The sequence below is a fragment of the Oratosquilla oratoria genome, chromosome 14 (genome assembly GCF_046742065.1).
Source record: "Oratosquilla oratoria isolate Oo_2021 chromosome 14, ASM4674206v1, whole genome shotgun sequence".
NCBI lineage: Eukaryota > Metazoa > Arthropoda > Malacostraca > Stomatopoda > Squillidae > Oratosquilla > Oratosquilla oratoria.
The window spans coordinates 26,920,193-26,940,544 of NC_134790.1; the positions used below are offsets into that span (position 1 = coordinate 26,920,193).

The 20,352-nt window shown below is 36.3% G+C and overlaps 1 protein-coding gene across 1 annotated transcript in view; it reads right to left on the bottom strand.

The window, feature by feature from the left end:
* Window positions 1-20,352, bottom strand: part of LOC143032604 (uncharacterized) — a 204,340-nt gene that overhangs the window by 82,479 nt on the left and 101,509 nt on the right. The window contains exons 12-15 of the mRNA XM_076197475.1: window positions 19,644-19,742; window positions 17,528-17,609; window positions 11,901-11,997; window positions 11,560-11,741 (exon numbers count right to left, since the gene is read on the bottom strand). Coding sequence (XP_076053590.1) covers window positions 11,560-11,741; window positions 11,901-11,997; window positions 17,528-17,609; window positions 19,644-19,742 — 460 coding nt within the window. The remainder of the gene's footprint in view (window positions 1-11,559; window positions 11,742-11,900; window positions 11,998-17,527; window positions 17,610-19,643; window positions 19,743-20,352) is intronic.

The window sequence follows — 20,352 nt, forward strand, 5'->3', positions numbered from 1 at the left end:
AAGTTCCAGTTCAATCAATATGTGGTCACTTTTACTTATTGGTGTTTTATATTCAATTTTGTCCACTATTCTAGGTTCGGATGTAATTATTAGGTCTAGTCTCGATGGCTCTTCTTCATTTCTATACCTAGTGTTCTCCTGTATCCATTGTGTCATTGTATGGTCAGTAACCATCTCAAGTAGAGCGTTTCCCCATGAGCCGTCTCCACCCTTTACTGTCATCTCTTCCCAGCAGATTTCTTTGCAATTAAAGTCGCCCATCATAACTATTTTTCCTCCCTCTTCCATTATCTTGTTTAATGTTATCTTTGTGTCCTCTAACATACTTTTATGTTCACTCTCTTCCCATGTGGCTGTTTTCGGGGGCACATAATTTATCACAAACTTTCTGTTCTTCTTATCTCTGTCTTCTACTTCCATCATTATCATCTCTACTGTATTCTTTCCATATGTGACACACTTCACGTTTATATCCTTCTTAGTCAGGAACATAACTCCACCCCCTTCCTTTTTCACTCTGTTTCTAATCCAATAATTATATGCATCATGTCCTACACTATTGGGTGGTAGTGGACCTTTTAATTTTGTTTCTACAATTCCCATTATGTCTGGTTCTTTTTCTTTCAAATAATCATTCAGCTCATTCAATCCTGTTATTAATCCATCTATATTTGTGTAAGACACTCTTAGTTTTCTGCCACTTCCATTGTGTTCTCTGTTTCCCTTTTGTTTTTCTCTTGTATGTCGACTTTCTTTAGTTTCATATTCACTACTCTCTAATAGAATCTCTCTTTTTCTGACTCCGTTCTTATCTCGTTTTTTTCCTTAGCTTCAAGTCTTTTCTGTTTTTCTTCCTCTCTTTCCTCTTTATTCATTTCCCTTTTTACCATACCTTTTTATATTGTTCACTTGTTGCTAGTTTCCCTGTTTTGGATAAGATTTTCTCAGCCGTAGTTTGTGACCTGAATTAAATCTTAATTGGTCTGGTCTTGTCTGTATTATATTTCCCGAGCCTGAATTTCTCTTCGATTTGTTTCATTATTTCTGGTTCATCTTCCTGAACTAATTCTAGTAAATTTCTTATTTTTTCATTTTCCTCTTTGATTCTTGTGGTTCTATCTGGGTTATGTTTCTCTTCCATTCCTAATATAATTATACATTTCTTTCTGTCTGCTAAGTCTCTTACAATATTCTCCTTCTGTCTCATCACTTTAATAACTGAGTTTTCAGTTTGTTCATTCATTTGCTGTCTGATTATGTCAGTGAATGCAACTTTGCTATTTTCTTGAATTTTTTTCCAACCCTCCTTGTTCTCCTTATTATTCTCCTTTAAGACTTTATTCTCATCTTTTACTTCTTTTCACTGTTTTTTTAATTCTTCAATTTCCTTAGTTAAGTTTTTGTTCGCCTTCTCTAGTTCTTCCAATTTTTCAACTCTCCGTATAATGTTGTTAACATGACCGAACCTACGCTCCAAGTCCTCGATCATCATCTTATCGACCTTCTCTTCTAGTCTTGTCAGTCAGGGGGGGGGGGGGTTTGTGTCCCCCCCACCCTCTTTAAATCCCTGGAAAATATTCTCATCACTTTCTACTGTATTGCTCTTATCTATACTTCTAATCTTTACATTTTTATTAGGCATTTCATCGTCGCTCAGCAGGTCGGGGGGCCGTTTGTTTACCTTTCGCCTGTCTGCCTGGGCCAAGTCCTCTCCTTCCTCATTTCCTTCCATTTCCCTCAGCAATCCCTCCCCTTCTCCTCTTTCCCTACTTTCCTACTACCCCACGAGCAATTTCCCCCCACCCTGTAAATACAATAGGCACTTCTCTTTGCTTTGGGATCCACGAAACTTCAATTTTCTTCAGAACGTCTTCTAAGCCGTCTGTTCGTTGAGGTGTATTTACCTAGTTGTATTTTACAGGAAGGGGAGCTATGCTTGTGGGGTCCCGTCTTCATATCTCATTTTATCTAAACCCAGGGCGGTGGGCATATATGTATGTATGTATGTATGTTTTTGCACACACCACTTTCTCATCTAACTTGTTCCAACTGTTTATTACTCTGTGAGGAAAGCTGTTCTTTTTCAAGTCTCTTCTATAGCTGTCTTTTTTTATTTTCTTTCCGTGTCCTCTTGTATTTCTGTCATCCCATTTTATCAGATTCTCTCTATCAGTAATTTCTATGCCTTTCATGATTCTGTAAATAGCTATCAAATCTCCTCTCTCTCTTCTTTGCTCTAGTGTCTGTAGTTCAAGTTTTTGTAGTCTCTCTTCATATGATAGTTTTGAGTGTTGGTGCCAGTTTTGTAATTGCTCTTTGTATTCTTTCAAGTTTTTTTATACATTTTTTTGTACTTGGTGACCATATCGTTGCTGTATATTCCAATCTTGGTCTTATCAGGGTGATTAGGATTTTCTTCACCATTTCTTCATCCAGGTATGTAAATGCAACTTTGATTGTTCTTATTAAATTATAAGTTTCTCCAAAAATCTTATTTATATGTTTCTCAGGTGACATATTATTCATAACAATGACTACCAGGTCCTTCTCATTTTCTACTTTTTTTATTCCTTCTTCTCCCAATTTATATGCTCCTGTTATTCTGTTTTTGCTTTTTCCAAATTCCATTATACTACACTTTTTTGTATTGAACTCCATCTCCCCCTTCCTACTCCATTCCTGTACTATATATAGGTCTCTCTGTAGTGATTCACAATCTTCTTCAGTTTTCACTCTTTTCATTAGTTTTGCATCATCTGCAAAGAAGCTCATATAGCTTTCAATTCCTTCATCCATATCATTAATGTATATAGCAAACATTATTGGGGCCAGAACTGTTCCCTGCGGAACACCGCTTATTACTTCATCCCATTTTGAGTGCTGGTTTCTTATCACTACTCTCATTTTTCTTTCTTGCAAAAAGTCTTCCATCCAATTTAGTAGTTTGCCCTGTATTCCTCCTTCAGTTTCTAATTTCTTAAGCAACTTCTTATGTGGTACTTTGTCAAAAGCTCTCTTTAGATCTAGAAATGCACAGTCCACCCATCCATCTCTTTCTTGTATTATATCTATTAGCCTTGAATAGAAACATATTAAATTGGTGACGCATGATCGTCCTTGTCTGAATCCAAATTGCCTTGGATTTAACACTTTGTTTTTTTCTAAATATTTTACCCATCTACTTTTGATAATTCTTTCACAAATTTTTGCTATTGTACTTGTTAGAGAGACTGGTCTATAGTTTGTAGGTTCTTCTTTATTTCCTCCTTTATATATAGGTACTATATTTGCTTTTTTCCAATCTTCTGGAACTTTTCCTTCTTTCAAGGAACTGTTTAGTATGCTATGTATTTTGTCTGCCAGTTCATTCCTGCATTCTTTCAGTATCCAGTTTGCTATATCATCTGGTCCATGCGATTTTCTGACATCAAGATTACTCAAGTGTGTCAATATTTCATTCTTTGTTACTTCTATTTCTTTCATAGGGGGGACTTTCTCTTTCCATCCGTTCTCTTCAGGTTGTATGTTCTCCCTTGTAAACACTGATTTAAAATGTTTGTTCATAATTTCCACCATTTCAATTTCCTCAGTGTATTCAACTCCCTCTTGTCTTAATTTCTCCAAGTCTTGTTTGTTTTTCAGTTTATTGTTTACAAATCTGTAGAATAGTTTTGGTTGATCTTTACACTTTTCTATATCTTTTTCATATTTTCTCTTTTCCTCTCTGCACGTTTGTACATATTCATTTCTATAACTGGTATATATTTTCCATTTTTCAGGTCTTCTGTCTTTTTTCCATCTGGTCCAGGCTTTGTCTCTTTTGTCTTTTAACTCCCTACAACTTTTGTTGTACCAACATTTTACATATTCTTTTTCTTGTTTTTGTCTTGGGACATACTTTTCCACTCCTTTTTTGTAAATTTTTGTCAAAATATTCCATTTCTCTTCCACTGTTGTTTCTTCTTTGTATGTTTCTTCCCAGTTTTCCTTTTGAAAGAATTCTCTTATTTTATCAAAGTTTGTTTTTTCATACATCATTCTTCCTTTTCTATATTGCTCATTTCTTTTCATATATTTTTCTTCATTAAGTTCCAGTTCAATCAATATGTGGTCACTTTTACTTATTGGTGTTTTATATTCAATCTTGTCCACTATTCTGGGTTCAGATGTAATTATTAAGTCTAGTCTCGATGGTTCTTCTTCATTTCTATACCTGGTGTTCTCCTGTATCCATTGTGTCATTGTATGGTCAGTAATCATCTCAAGTAGAGCGTTTCCCCATGAGCCGTCTCCACCCTTTACTGTCATTTCTTCCCAGCAGATTTCTTTGCAATTAAAGTCGCCAATTATAACTATTCTTCCTCTACCATTATTTTATTTAATGTTATCTTTGTGTCCTCTAACATACTTTTATGTTCACTCTCCTCCCATGAGGCTGTTTTCGGAGGCACATAATTTATCACAAATTTTCTGCTCTTTTTATCTCTGTCTTCCACTTCTATCATAATCATCTCTACTGTATTCTTTCCATATATGACACCCTTCACGTTTATATCCTTCTTAGTCAGGAACATAACTCCACCCCCTTGCTTTTTCTCTTGCATCATGTCCTACACTGTTGGGTGGTAGTGGGCCTTTTAATTTTGTTTCTACAATTCCCATTATGTCTGGTTCTTTTTCTTTCAAATAATCATTCAGCTCATTCAATCCTGTTATTAATCCATCTATATTTGTGTAAGACACTCTTAGTTTTCTGTCACTTCCATTGTGTTCACTGTTTCCCTTTTGTTTTTCTCTTGTATGTCAAACTGCCTTAGTTTCATATTCACTACTCTCCAATAGAATCTCTCTTTCTCTGACTCCGTTCTGCTCTCGTTTTTTTTCTTAGCTTCAAGTCTTTTCTGCTTTTCTTCCTCTCTTTCCTCTTTATTCATTTCCCTTTTTATCCATACCTTTTTATATTGTTCACTTGTTGCTAGTTTCCCTGTTTTGGATAAGATATTCTCTGCCGTCGTTTGTGACCTGAATTTAATCTTAATTGGTCTGGTCTTATCTGTACTATACTTTCCGAGCCTGAATTTTTCCTCAATTTCCTTCATAATTTCTGGTTCATCTTCCTGAACTAATTTTAGTAAACTGCTTACTTTTTCATTTTCCTCATTGGTTCTTGAGGTTCTATCTGGGTTATGTTTCTCTTCCATTCCTAATATAATTATACATTTCTTTTTGTCAGCTAAGTTTCTTACTATATTCTCCTTCTGTCTCATCACTTTAATAACTGAGTCTTCAGTTTGTTCTCTCATTTGCTGTTTAATTATATCAGTAAATGCAACTTTACTGTTTTCTTTTATCGACTTCCATCCCTCTCTGTTTTCTTTACTATTCTTCTTCAATTCCTCATTCTCCACCTTTACTTCTTTTAACTGTCTTTTCAGGTTTTCTATTTCATCAGTTAAGTTTTTGTTCGCCTTCTCTAGTTCTTCCAATTTTTCAACCCTCCGTATAATATTGTTAACATGACCGAACCTACGCTCCAAGTCCTCGATCATCTTATCGACCTTCTCTTCTAGTCTTGTCAGTCGGGGGGGGTTTGTGTCCCCCCCACCCTCTTTAAATCCCTGGAAAATGTTCTCATCACTTTCTACTGTATTGCTCTTATCTATACTTCTAATCTTTGCATTTTTATTAGACATTTCATCGTCGTCGGGGGGCCGTTTGTTTACCTTTCGCCTGTCTGCCTGGGCCAAGTCTACACCTTCCTCATTTCCTTCCATTTCCCTCAGTAATCCCTACCCTTCTCCTCTTTCCCTACTTTCCTACTACCTCACAAGCAATTTCCCCCCCACCCTGTAAATACAATAGGCACTTCTCTTTGCGTTGGGATCCACAATACTTCAATTTTCTTCAGAAAGTCTTCTAAGCCGTCCGTTCGTTGAAGTGTGTGTGTATTTACCTAGTTGTACCTAGTTGTATTTACCTAGTTGTATTTTACGGGAAGGGGAGCTATCCTCGTGGGGTCCCGTCTTCATATCTCATTTTATCTAAACTATTTTTAAATTCATGTATTGTTTTTGCACACACCACTTTCTCATCTAACTTGTTCCAACTGTCTATTACTCTGTGAGGAAAGCTGTTCTTTTTCAAATCTCTTCTATAGCTGTCTTTTTTTATTTTCTTTCCGTGTCCTCTAGTATTTCTGTCATCCCATTTTATCAGATTCTCTCTGTCAGTAATTTCTATGCCTTTCATGATTCTGTAAATAGCTATCAAATCTCCTCTCTCTCTTCTTTGCTCTAGTGTCTGTAGTTCAAGTTTTTCTAGTCTCTCTTCATATGATAGTTTTGAGAGTGTTGGTGCCAATTTTGTAATTGCTCTTTGTATTCTTTCAAGTTTTTTTATACATTTTTTTGTACTTGGTGACCATATCATTGCTGCATATTCCAATCTTGGTCTTATCAGGGTGATTAGAATTTTCTTCACCATTTCTTCATCAAGGTATGTAAATGCAACTTTGATTGTTCTTATTAGATTATAAGTTTCTCCAAAAATCTTATTTATATGTTTCTCAGGTGACATATTATTCATAACAATGACTCCCAGGTCCTTCTCATTTTCTACTTTTTTTTATTCCTTCTTCTCCCAATTTATATGCTCCTGTTATTCTGTTTTTGCTTTTTCCAAATTCCATTATACTACACTTTTTTATATTGAACTCCATCTCCCACTTCCTACTCCATTCTTGTACTTTATTTAGGTCTCTCTGTAATGATTCACAATCTTCTTCAGTTTTCACTCTTTTCATTAGTTTTGCATCATCTGCAAAGAAGCTCATATAGCTTTCAATTCCTTCATCCATATCATTAATATATATAGCAAACATTATTGGGGCCAGAACTGTTCCCTGCGGAACACCGCTTATTACTTCATCCCATTTTGAGTGCTGGTTTCTTATCACTACTCTCATTTTTCTTTCTTGCAAAAAGTCTTCCATCCAATTTAGTAGTTTGCCCTGTATTCCTCCTTCAGTTTCTAATTTCTTAAGCAACTTCTTATGTGGTACTTTGTCAAAAGCTTTCTTTAGATCTAAAAATGCACAGTCCGCCCATCCATCTCTTTCTTGTATTATATCTATTAGCCTTGAATAGAAACATATTAAATTGGTGACACATGATCGTCCTTGTCTGAATCCAAATTGCCTTGGATTTAACACTTTGTTTTTTTCTAAATATTTTACCCATCTACTTTTGACAATTCTTTCACAAATTTTTGCTATTGTACTTGTTAGAGAGACTGGTCTATAGTTGGTAGGTTCTTCTTTATTTCCTCCTTTATATATAGGTACTATATTTGCTTTTTTCCAATCTTCTGGAACTTTTCCTTCTTTCAAGGAACTATTTAGTATGCTATGTATTTTGTCTGCCAGTTCATTCCTGCATTCTTTCAATATCCAGTTTGCTATTTCATCTGGTCCATGCGATTTTCTGACATCAAGATTACTCAAGTGTGTTAATATTTCATTCTTTGTTACTTCTATTTCTTCCATAGGGGGGACTTTCTCTTTCCATTCGTTCTCGTCAGGTTGTATGTTCTCCCTTGTAAACACTGATTTAAAATGTTTGTTCATAATTTCCGCCATTTCCATTTCCTCAGTGTATTCCACTCCCTCCTGTCTTAATTTCTCCAAGTCATGTTTGTTTTTCAGTTTATTGTTTACAAATCTGTAGAATAGTTTTGGTTGATCTTTACACTTTTCTATGATATCTTTTTCATATTTTCTCTTTTCCTCTCTGCACATTTGTACATATTCATTTCTATAACAGGTATATATTTTCCATTTTTCAGGTCTTCTGTCTTTTTTCCATCTGGTCCAGGCTTTGTCTCTTTTGTCTTTTAACTCCCTACAGCTTTTGTTGTACCAGCATTTTACATATTCTTTTTCTTGTTTTTGTCTTGGGACATACTTTTCCACTCCTTTTTTGTAAATTTTTGTCAAAATATTCCATTTCTCTTCTACTGTTGTTTCTTCTTTGTATATTTCTTCCCAGTTTTCCTTTTGAAAGAATTCTCTTATTTTATCAAAGTTTGTTTTTTCATACATCATTCTTCCTTTTCTATATTGTTCATTTCTTTTCATATATTTTTCTTCATTAAGTTCCAGTTCAATCAATATGTGGTCACTTTTGCTTATTGGTGTTTTATATTCAATTTTGTCCACTATTCTAGGTTCGGATGTAATTACTAGGTCTAGTCTCGATGGCTCTTCTTCATTTCTATACCTAGTGTTCTCCTGTATCCTTTGTGTCATTGTATGGTCAGTAACCATCTCAAGTAGAGCATTTCCCCATGAGCCGTCTCCACCCTTTACTGTCATTTCTTCCCAGCAGATTTCTTTGCAATTATAGTCGCCCATCATAACTATTTTTCCTCCCTCTTCCATTATCTTGTTTAATGTTATCTTTGTGTCCTCTAACATACTTTTATGTTCACTCTCTTCCCATGAGGCTGTTTTCAGGGGCACATAATTTATCACAAACTTTCTGTTCTTCTTATCTCTGTCTTCTACTTCCATCATTATCATCTCTACTGTATTCTTTCCATATGTGACACACTTCACGTTTATATCCTTCTTAGTCAGGAACATAACTCCACCCCCTTCCTTTTTCACTCTGTTTCTAATCCAATAATTATATGCATCATGTCCTACACTATTGGGTGGTAGTGGACCTTTTAATTTTGTTTCTACAATTCCCATTATGTCTGGTTCTTTTTCTTTCAAATAATCATTCAGCTCATTCAATCCTGTTATTAATCCATCTATATTTGTGTAAGACACTCTTAGTTTTCTGCCACTTCCATTGTGTTCTCTGTTTCCCTTTTGTTTTTCTCTTGTATGTCGACTTTCTTTAGTTTCATATTCACTACTCTCCAATAGAATCTCTCTTTTTCTGACTCCGTTCTTATCTCGTTTTTTTCCTTTGCTTCAAGTCTTTTCTGTTTTTCTTCCTCTCTTTCCTCTTTATTCATTTCCCTTTTTATCCATACCTTTTTATATTGTTCACTTGTTGCTAGTTTCCCTGTTTTGGATAAGATATTCTCAGCCGTAGTTTGTGACCTGAATTTAATCTTAATTGGTCTGGTCTTGTCTGTACTATATTTCCCTAGCCTGAATTTCTCTTCGATTTGTTTCATTATTTCTGGTTCATCTTCCTGAACTAATTCTAGTAAATTTCTTACTTTTTCATTTTCCTCTTTGATTCTTGTGGTTCTATCTGGGTTATGTTTCTCTTCCATTCCTAATATAATTATACATTTCTTTCTATCTGCTAAGTCTCTTACTATATTTTCCTTCTGTCTCATCACTTTAATAACTGAGTTTTCAGTTTGTTCATTCATTTGCTGTCTGATTATGTCAGTGAATGCAACTTTGCTATTTTCTTGAATTTTTTTCCAACCCTCCTTGTTCTCCTTATTATTCTCCTTTAAGACTTTATTCTCATCTTTTACTTCTTTTCACTGTTTTTTTAATTCTTCAATTTCCTTAGTTAAGTTTTTGTTCGCCTTCTCTAGTTCTTCCAATTTTTCAACTCTCCGTATAATATTGTTAACATGACCGAACCTACGCTCCAAGTCCTCGATCATCTTATCGACCTTCTCTTCTAGTCTTGTCAGTCGGGGGGGGGGGGGGGGGGGGGGGGGGGGGGGGGGGGGGGGGGGCTTGTGTCCCCCCCCCACCCTCTTTAAATCCCTGGAAAATATTCTCATCACTTTCTACTGTATTGCTCTTATCTATACTTCTAATCTTTACATTTTTATTAGACATTTCATCGTCGTCGGGGGGCCGTTTGTTTACCTTTCGCCTGTCTGCCTGGGCCAAGTCTACTCCTTCCTCATTTCCTTCCATTTCCCTCAGTAATCCCTCCCCTTTTCCTCTTTCCCTACTTTCCTACTACCCCACGAGCAATTTCCCCCCCACCCTGTAAATACAATAGGCACTTCTCTTTGCGTTGGGATCCACAAAACTTCAATTTTCTTCAGAACGTCTTCTAAGCCGTCCATTCGTTGAAGTGTGTGTGTGTGTGTATGTGTAGATATATACACAAAGATGCGTTATGTCGCCCTGGCTGTTCAACTTATACATGGATGGGGTAGTGCGAGAGGTAAATGCAAGGGTAGTGGGTCAGGGATTGGAGATGGTTAAAGAAAATGGAGAAAAGTGGGAGGTGAGCCAGCTGTTGTTTGCGGACGACACTGCGCTTGTGGCAGGATCGGAGGAGGGATTGAGAAAGTTGGTGACAGAGTATGGGAGAGTATGTGATAGAAGAAAGCTAAAGATAAATGTGGGTAAAAGTAAGGTGATGAGATGTTCAAGGGGTGGAAGTGGCAGTAGGCTGGAAGTGAGCATTAAGGGAGAGCGACTGGAGGAAGTGGATAGTTTTAGATACTTGGGTGCAAATGTGGCATGAAAAGGTGGAGTGAAGGTGGAGGTAGATTGTAGATTGAGAGAAGCGAGTAAATGCCTTGGTGGATTGAAGAGTGTAATGAGGAATAGACATTTGGGAATGGATGCTAAGAGGAGACTGTATGAAGGAGTGATTGTGCCAACAGAACTGTATGGGGCAGGAACATGGAACATAAGAGAGGAAGAGAGAAGGAGTTTGAATGTGTTTGAGATGAGGTGTCTGAGAAGTATGATGGGGGTTACTAGGCTGGATAGAGTGAGAAATGAGGAGGTGAGGAGGAGAACAGGGGTGGAAAGGGAGTTGGGAGATAGGGTTGATGAAAGAGTATTGGGATGGTTTGGACACATGGAAAGAATGAGTGAAGAAAGACTGGTAAAAGAGGTATGGAAGGCAGATGTGGAGGAAGTGAACATGAGGGGTCGTCCTAGGATGAGGTGGATGGATGGGGTGAAGGGGGCTTTGGGGAAGAGGGGAATGTCTGTTGAGGAAGGACGGGAGAGGACAGAAGACAGGGGTGAATAGAGAATGGTTGTATATGGATGATGTTGTGATGCATGAGGTAGTGTGTGTAAGCAAAATTTGACGCAGCCCGAATGGATTTCTCCCCGACTCTTCTTTTATGCAATGGGGGGACGGAGATGGGGGGTCGCCGATTTAATGAAGCGGCCTTGCTGTGGATGTGCTGTGTCTTACGACACTGCTTCTGACCTAGGGCAGTGGACAAGGTGCAGGGATGACCCGTCATCCAGGAGATGCTAAGATAAGAGGGAGGGTGGAGGGGTGTGGAGTGTATTCAGGGATGGAATGGGTGGGAATGATTTTATGCCTTTTCCTTTTTGGCTACCTCCCTTGTAAGGGGGAAAAAGCCTTGGTATATGTATGTATGTATATATATATATATATATATATATATATATATATATATATACATATATATATATATATATATATATATATATATACACATACAGTACCACCTCTCTGTTGCCCATTCCCTTCCCTATTCAACAAACATTGCCCTCTTAACCAAGGCTCCCTTGACCCCATCCATCCATCCATTTCATTCTTGGTCATTCTTGATAAGAGCATATCAACTTACTTTGTTTACACTAGAATATTTCTCATATATTCCTGTGATTTGCTGCTTAGATGTTGGCCAGAAAAAAGACCCGCCATCTGCTGCACACTTTTCCAGATGTTCAATAAAAGATATATCATTGGTATCGATTTGACGACGCAAGCAGAGCCCGTTCACTAATTCATAGTTTTGAGGACATTCACCTGTTGTGGAAGAAGGAAAATACAGCTATACTCCTGCCACAGAGCAAATTGGACTGAAGTTTGCCATAGCTACTTCCTGCTGCTCCCCCAGTTCAGTTGTATATTCAATTGTTACAGTGTCTCTAGTCACCAAATAAGTGCAATTGTTAGGGCACTCACCTTTCAGCTCACAGATGTAGTGGCTACGCTGGTCACAATCTCCCAGGAAGTACTCCCCACTCTTGTATACAAACACGCAATTCTCTTCCGAAGTTTCCTGAAGAAGTAATATGGGTTAATCCTTGGTGCAGGGAGGGGACAACTAAGTCATTCATACTTCAGCATTACATTCCTTCCTGCACTAGTCATACATACTATGCACCTCCCCAACAGCCATTCAGTTTTAATTAGAAAATATACATATCTGTGTATATATATATATATATATATATATATATATATATATATATATATATCTATCTACATATGAGTACATGTGTACTGTATATATCTATGTATATGTATGTAATATATATATATACATACATACATATATATATATATATATATGTATGTACAGTATGTACAACCACTCCTCGTTTAACGACGACAATTGGGACCAGCGCGCCGTCGTTAACCGAATTGGACGTTAAGCGAAAGTGTATACATATACGTACATGTACTGTATGTACAATGTCCAGCAATACATGTATCTTTATTTTCGTGTATTTTCCCTCTTTTATACAGTACATTAAAGCTTTATTTACCGTTTATTTACGGTGGTTAGGTTCCTGAAATTACCGTATATGACCAAATCCGTGTATGCTGACATTCCATATTGAATACCGGGGTATTTTTTTTTAGTTTCGACCATGGGCGCAATATAGCAATAGAAAATTAATTATTAATTTTGTAAATTTAATGTATCAACGTAATATGCAATTTTGTGGGCGGAAATGAAAGTAAAAAATACCTTGCTACAAGAAAATATGCTAATGAACGAAGTCGGTAGCACAGGATCGGGACGCCATCTTGTCGTCTGCCAACGTCTCTCACGACGACGACAACGAGGACGAGTGTATACATATACGTACATGTACTGTATGTACAATGTCCAGCAATACATGTATCTTTATTTTCGTGTATTTTCCCTCTTTTATACAGTACATTAAAGCTTTATTTACTGTTTATTTACGGTGGTTAGGTTCCTGAAATTACCGTATATGACCAAATCCGCGTATGCTGACATTCCATATTGAATACCGGGGTATTTTTATAGTTTCGACCATGGGCGCAATATAGCAATAGAAAATTAATTATTAATTTTGTAAATTAAAATGTATCAACGTAATATGCAATTTTGTGGGCGGAAATGAAAGTAAAAAATACCTTGCTACAAGAAAATATGCTAATGAACGAAGTCGGTAGCATAGGATCGGGACGCCATCTTGTCTGCCAACGTCTCTCACGACGACGACAACGAGGACGAGCCGGATGACATTTAATTTGCAGGTAATGATTTATTAAACACAGGTTAGGTTAGTTTAGTTTAGGTTAGACGAATTTATCATCCTTTCATTTCTTCGACATCGGCATCTATCATAACAAACATGGTGTACCATTCGTCCGACATGACTTCGTTACTTACGAAATTTGTTTTAGCACCTTTTTTTTCCGCTCACAAAATTGCATATTACGTTGATACATTATAATTTACAAAATTAATAATTAATTTTCTATTACTATATTCCGCCCTTGGTTGAAACTAAGAATTTAACGCTACCGGTATATACTGTACCCCAGGTAGTTTTTTCAGCTTGCAGGATGGTAATGTAGACCTAAGCTTCAGAACACTTTACCTCACAGGTAATATCCACCGTACAAGTTCATTTATAACATCATACAAATTTGCCTCAGCCAACTTAATTATCGTACACGACGTCGTAACTTCGGGAGATTTACGTTAAACGAATGTCATAAAGCCCGTCGTTTCTCCGAGTTGTCGTTAACCGAGTAGGTCGTTAAACGAGGAGTGGGTGTACTTGGTGACCATATCGTTGCTGCATATTCCAGTCTTGGTCTTATCAGGGTGATTAGAATTTTCTTCACCATTTCTTCATCCAGGTATGTAAATGCAACTTTGATTGTTCTTATTAAATTATAAGTTTCTCCAAAAATCTTATTTATATGTTTCTCAGGTGACATATTATTCATAACAATGACTCCCATGTCCTTTTCATTTTCTACTTTTTTTATTCCTTCTTCTCCCAATTTATGTGATCCTGTTATGCTGTTTTTGCTTTTTCCAAATTCCATTATACTACACTTTTTGTATTGAACTCCATCTCCCACTTCCTACTCCATTCCTGTACTTTATTTAGATCACTCTGTAGTGATTCACAATCTTCTTCCGTGTTCACTTTTTTCAATAGTTTTGCATCATCTGCAAAGAAGCTCATATAGCTTTCAATTCCTTCATCCATATCATTAATATATATAGCAAACATTATTGGGGCCAGAACTGTTCCTTGTGGAACACCGCTTATTACTTCATCCCATTTTGAGTGTTGGTCTCTTATCACTACTCTCATTTTCCTTTCTTGCAAAAAGTCTTCCATCCAATTAAGCAGTTTGCCCTGTATTCCTCCTTCAGTTTCTAATTTCTTAAGCAACTTCTTATGTGGTACTTTGTCAAAAGCTTTTTTTAGGTCTAGAAATGCACAATCAGCCCATCCATCTCTTTCTTGTATTATATCTATTAGCATTGAATAGGAACATATTAAATTGGTGATGCATGATCGTCCTTGTTTGAATCCAAATTGCCTTGGATTTAACACGTTGTTTTTTTCTAAATATTTTACCCATCTACTTTTGACAATTCTTTCACAAATTTTTGCTATTGTACTTGTTAGAGAGACTGGTCTATAGTTGGTAGGGTCTTCTTTATTTCCTCCTTTATATATAGGTACTATATTTGCTTTTTTCCAATCTTCTGGAACTTTTCCTTCTTTCAAGGAACTGTTTATTATGCTATGTATTATGTCTGCCAGTTCATTCCTGCATTCTTTCAAAATCCAGTTTGCTATTTCATCTGGTCCATGCGATTTTCTGACATCAAGATTACTCAAGTGTTTCAATATTTCGTTCTTTGTTACTTCTATTTCTTTCATGGGAGGGACTTTCTCTTTCCATTCGATCTCTTCAGGTTGTATGTTCTCCCTTGTAAACACTGATTTAAAATGTTTGTTCATAATTTCCGCCATTTCAATTTCCTCTGTGTATTCAACTCCTCCTTGTCTTAATTTCTCCAAGTCTTGTTTGTTTTTCAATTTGTTGTTTACAAATCTGTAAAATAGTTTTGGTTGATCTTTACACTTTTCTATGACATCTTTTTCATATTTTCTCTTTTCCTCTCTGCATGTTTGTACATATTCATTTCTATAACAAGTATATATTTTCCATTTTTCAGGCCTTCTGTCTTTTTTCCATCTGGTCCAAGCTTTGTCTCTTTTGTCTTTTAACTCCCTACAACTTTTATTGTACTAGCATTTTACATATTCTTTTTCTTGTTTTTGTCTTGGGACATACTTTTCCACTCCTTTTTTGTAAATTTTTGTCAAAATATTCCATTTCTCTTCCACTGTTGTTTCTTCTTTGTATATTTCTTCCCAGTTTTCTTTTTGAAAGAATTCTCTTATTTTATCAAAGTTTGTTTTTTCATACATCATTCTTCCTTTTCTATATTGTTCATTTCTTTTCATGTATTTTTCTTCATTTAGTTCCAGTTCAATCAATATGTGGTCACTTTTACTTATTGGTGTTTTATATTCAATCTTGTCCACCATTCTAGGTTCAGATGTAATTACTAGGTCTAGTCTCGATGGTTCTTCCTCATTTCTATACCTAGTGTTCTCCTGTATCCACTGTGTCATTGTATTGTCAGTAATCATCTCAAGTAGAGCGTTTTCCCATGAGCCGTCTCCACCCTTTACTGTCATTTCTTCCCAGCAGATTTCTTTGCAATTAAAGTCGCCCATCATAACTATTCTTCCTCCATCTTCCATTATCTTGTTTAATGTTATCTTTGTGTCCTCTAACATACTTTTATGTTCACTCTCTTCCCATGAGGCTGTTTTCGGAGGCACATAATTTATCACAAACTTTCTGTTCTTCTTATCTCTATCTTCCACTTCGATCATAATCATCTCTATTGTATTCTTTCCATATGTGACACCCCTCACGTTTATATCCTTCTTAGTCAGGAACATAACTCCACCCCCTTGCTTTGTCTCTCTGTTTCTAATCCAATAATTATATGCATCATGTCCTACACTGTTGGGTGGTAGTGGACCTTTTAATTTTGTTTCTACAATTCCCATTATGTCCGGTTCTTTTTCCTTCAAATAATCATTCAGCTCATTCAATCCTGTTATTAATCCATCTATATTTGTGTAAGACACTCTTAGTTTTCTGCCACATCCATTGTGTTCTCTGTTTCCCTTTTGTTTTTCTCTTGTATGTCAAATTTCTTTAGTTTCATATTCATTACTCACCAATAGAATTTCTTTTTCTGACTCTGTTCTGTTCTCGTTTTTTTTCTTTAGCTTCAAGTCTTTTCTGTTTTTCTTCCTCTCTTTCCTCTTTATTCATTTCCCTTTTTATCCATACCTTTTTATATTGTTCACTTGTTGCTAGTTTCCCTGTTTTTGGTAAGATTTTCTCTGCCGTCGTTTGTGACCTGAATTTAATCTTAATTGGTCTGATCTTATCTGTACTATACTTTCCGAGTCTGAACTTCTCTTTGAATTGTTTCATTATTTCTGGTTCATCTTCCTGAACTATTTGTAGTAAACTGCTTACTTTTTCATTTTCCTCTTTGATTCTTGTGGTTCTATCTGGGTTATGTTTCTCTTCCATTCCTAATATAATTATACATTTCTTTTTGTCTGCTAAGTCTCTTACAATATTCTCCTTCTGTCTCATCACTTTGATAACTGAGTCTTCAGTTTGTTCTTTCATTTGCTGTTTAATTATATCAGTAAATGCAACTTTACTATTTTCCTGTATCTTTCTCCACCCCTGTGCCTCTTTTGCTATTGTTTCTTTATTGTCTTTATTGTTCCTTTTTAATTCTTTATTCTCCTCTTTTACTTCTCTTAAATGTCTTTTTAGTTCTTCTATTTCATCAGTTAAGTTTTTGTTTGCCTTCTCTAGTTCTTCCAATCTTTCAAACTTTTCTGCAAGTTTTGACATTTTACCGAACCTAACCTCCCAATGTTCAGTCATTTGTTCAAGCCTTTCCTCCAGTTTTGCTAGTTGGGGGAGGTTGGTATCCGCCTCCCCCTCTTTAAATCCTTGGAAATTGTTATCCTCACCTTCCATTGAATTGTTCTTATCTATGTTTCTATTCTTTACATTTTTGTTAGACATTTCGTCGTCATTAAATTGGTCGGGACCTCTTTTGTTTACTTGGCATCTGCCTGCCTGGTCCAAGTCCTCTCCTTTCTCATTTCCTTCCATTTCCCTCAGTAATCCCTCCCCTTCTCCTTTTTCCTCACTATCCCCTACACCACGAGCAATTTCCCCCCACCCTGTAAATACAATAGGTACTTCCTTTGCTTCGGGATCCATGAAATTTCACTTTTTCTTCAGAACGTCCTCTAAGCCGTCCGTTCGTTGATGTGTGTGTGTGTGTGTGTGTGACGTGGCAGATAATGTTTATGTCCACATCACATCATTCTTTGGATTCTTTTGATCCCTTGTCTGAAATTGCAGGCTCTGTATAACTTGACCTGGTCTAACCTTACCTCACATGTACTATTTGTGTTGTTACACCAAAATCCTGAGTTTGTATTATTGGGCCAAGCTGGTTTGATAACAGTCCATTTCCTGAAAAAAATCATAGCTAAATAAATAAACAAGTAATAGAAATAAAGTTATAATATGCAAACACAAATCAGACATTTTTTCAAGATGCAACTACTGAGTCTACTTTCCCTCATGTAAGTGCTACATTCAGTAGGTTTAAAGATCGAAATCTTAGAGAAAATTGAGTGCGAGAGAGACTTAGGAAACAGTGCATTAGCACCAGGAATAAAGCTAACAGAGCATTAGGTTCCATTGCTAGGACAGTTAAGAATAGAAGTGCAGAGGTATTTATCAAACTCTATCTAGCGTTAGTTAGATCAATCCTTGACTATGCGGTACAATTTTGGTCTCTGTCCTATAAAATGGACATCAATTCACTAGAATCAGTACAGAGGAGAATGACCAAAATCATACATGGGCTCAGAAATTTGCCTTACGAAGAGAGGCTTAGGCACCTTAACTTACACTCACTGGAAAGACGCGGAGTGCGGGGTGATCTAATAGAAGTGTTTAAGTGGATCAAAGGCTTTAACAAGGGTAATGCAAACAAGGTCATCATATTAAAACAATAGGGCAAGACTCGCATTAATGGATTTAATTTGGACAAATTTAGATTTAAGAAGGAAAGAGGCAAGAATTTGTTTATTAATAGGGTGGTCAACGAATGGAATAGACTTAGTAACCATGTAGTGAGCACTGAAACTATCGGTTGTTTTAAGAAACGGTTAGACAACTTTATGGATGGGGATGACAGGTGGTGATGGATATGGAGCTGACTAGTGTAGGCCTTACGGTCTCTTGCAGTCTCCTTCAACCTTATATTTTTATGTTCTTATGTTCCCTACATATATCCTGCTGAAATGCCATGCATCTTATATGCCCGTGCATTTTACGAGTATATGCTATAAAATATAGTATCTTCTCGTATATATATACTTCACCCTCACATTCTTATTCAATATGTACTGTTCAGTAATCTCTCCCATATCCAAACCTCGCCAATGCTATTACATAATATAGGTATACTGTATACTATTTTCATTCCTTCACAACTAAAGAACTAGCACTTGAGTGGCAGGGTGGAGACTGGAGGAATATAGTTTTACCTTGTGTATCTAAATGCTCTCCAAATCCAAACACCCTATTGCCCATGTTAGGATATGGGAGAAATATATGCAGTTTCAGGGGTAGGTCAAGGTGTCCATAATAGCACGCCAGTCTCACTATCCTCACAACTTTTGCAGCACATCTTTGCTAGCACAACTAGTGTATCATTGATATATGAATAATCTGACATTTGTCCACACACACTGATGATCTCTCGCATTTCTTTTTCATGATATTCATTATGCATTTCTTTTTCGAGATATTCGTTATGCATTTCTTTTCCCTTTCAAAGTGTCTAGTGTTTCTTCATGTTGTCAAGTACCGGTAGCTCATCCTTTAGCTCTTGCATGGCCAGTATTCAATGACAATATTGATATTGTTAATGATTTTGCTATTGACAACCATAACCTGACACAGTCAGTGTTAATAAAACAAGTTAAAAATGTAATCAAATATCTGTTATGCATGAGTCCCTTATGCTGTCAGTTCCCCACACACCTTCATGGTCTCAACCTGCCTCCCATCTTGTTGGTACACAATGTTGTCAGAAAAGATCATGGGAATAAAGTATAACAACATACTGTATGGTATTTTTTGGAAGTACCACCTCAGGCTACTTTTTTAGTTATTTGTCACAACTTACACAAGTGCAATAACTTATTTGGCAAATATTTGCACTGCACATTATTTCTAAATGAGTGTTAAATATCTAATGGGTTACTTCAAAATATGCTTGATAGTGTCATTGTTAATGTTAGCTCATGAGATAAACACAAACCTTTTGGGAATTTCGAAGAAAATAAGAATAACGTCATGCTTATCAGAAGGCTGAAGCTAGTATGGTCACAGTAAATATGATGGCTATTTGGTTAAGTTCACAGAGAACAAGAATACTCAGTCTCTGGTGCTATTCGCATGAAACACTCATATCTAATTTCCAGTAATTACCTGTTAGTGTGAGCTGTCAGGTAGTAGATACCTTCCTCTCCTCCCTTCACATCTAAGTAGTTGGACAGCGTGGCAAGGGTCATCCCTTCATGAGCACATCTGTAAAATCAAAACTTTCATTCTGCAACAAAATCCCCTTAATCAAATATAAACAAAATAAATCCCCTCTGTCACTAGCATCTTGCTAGGGTGGTTGTAGGTACTTCTGGTGAAAAAGATAAATAAATAGATAAATAAAATAAGATAATTGTTACAATTTCGCTATTCATAGACCTTAACCTACTGGTGTTCTTAATGGATTTTTGTCTTGCATCAGGTCAAGATGAGACTTTTGTCAAGGACTAGTGTGTTGTATTTGATTTGCTGTACCAAACCTGGATACGATTCGATAAGTTCCATCAACTCAATTACTAGCTTCCTTTATGCCTTTTATTGGGATATTTTCTAACACTGGATTTGAAATAAAGGCGAAATGCAAAATATAACTATTTTAATTACATGATATGAAATATATAAAAATGACAACACTAGTACAGAGGGGTTTGAACGAGGGTGTGAATATGAGAGTAGGTCCCACGGCCCGCGTCCCTCCTTTTTATATGAGGAACACATACAAGTGCCAGTGGTAGGTGCCAGTTAGTTACGTCTATATTCCTATTTACCTAACTTCATACAGTACTTCCACATCTTTATTTTTGTGTGAAGAAGT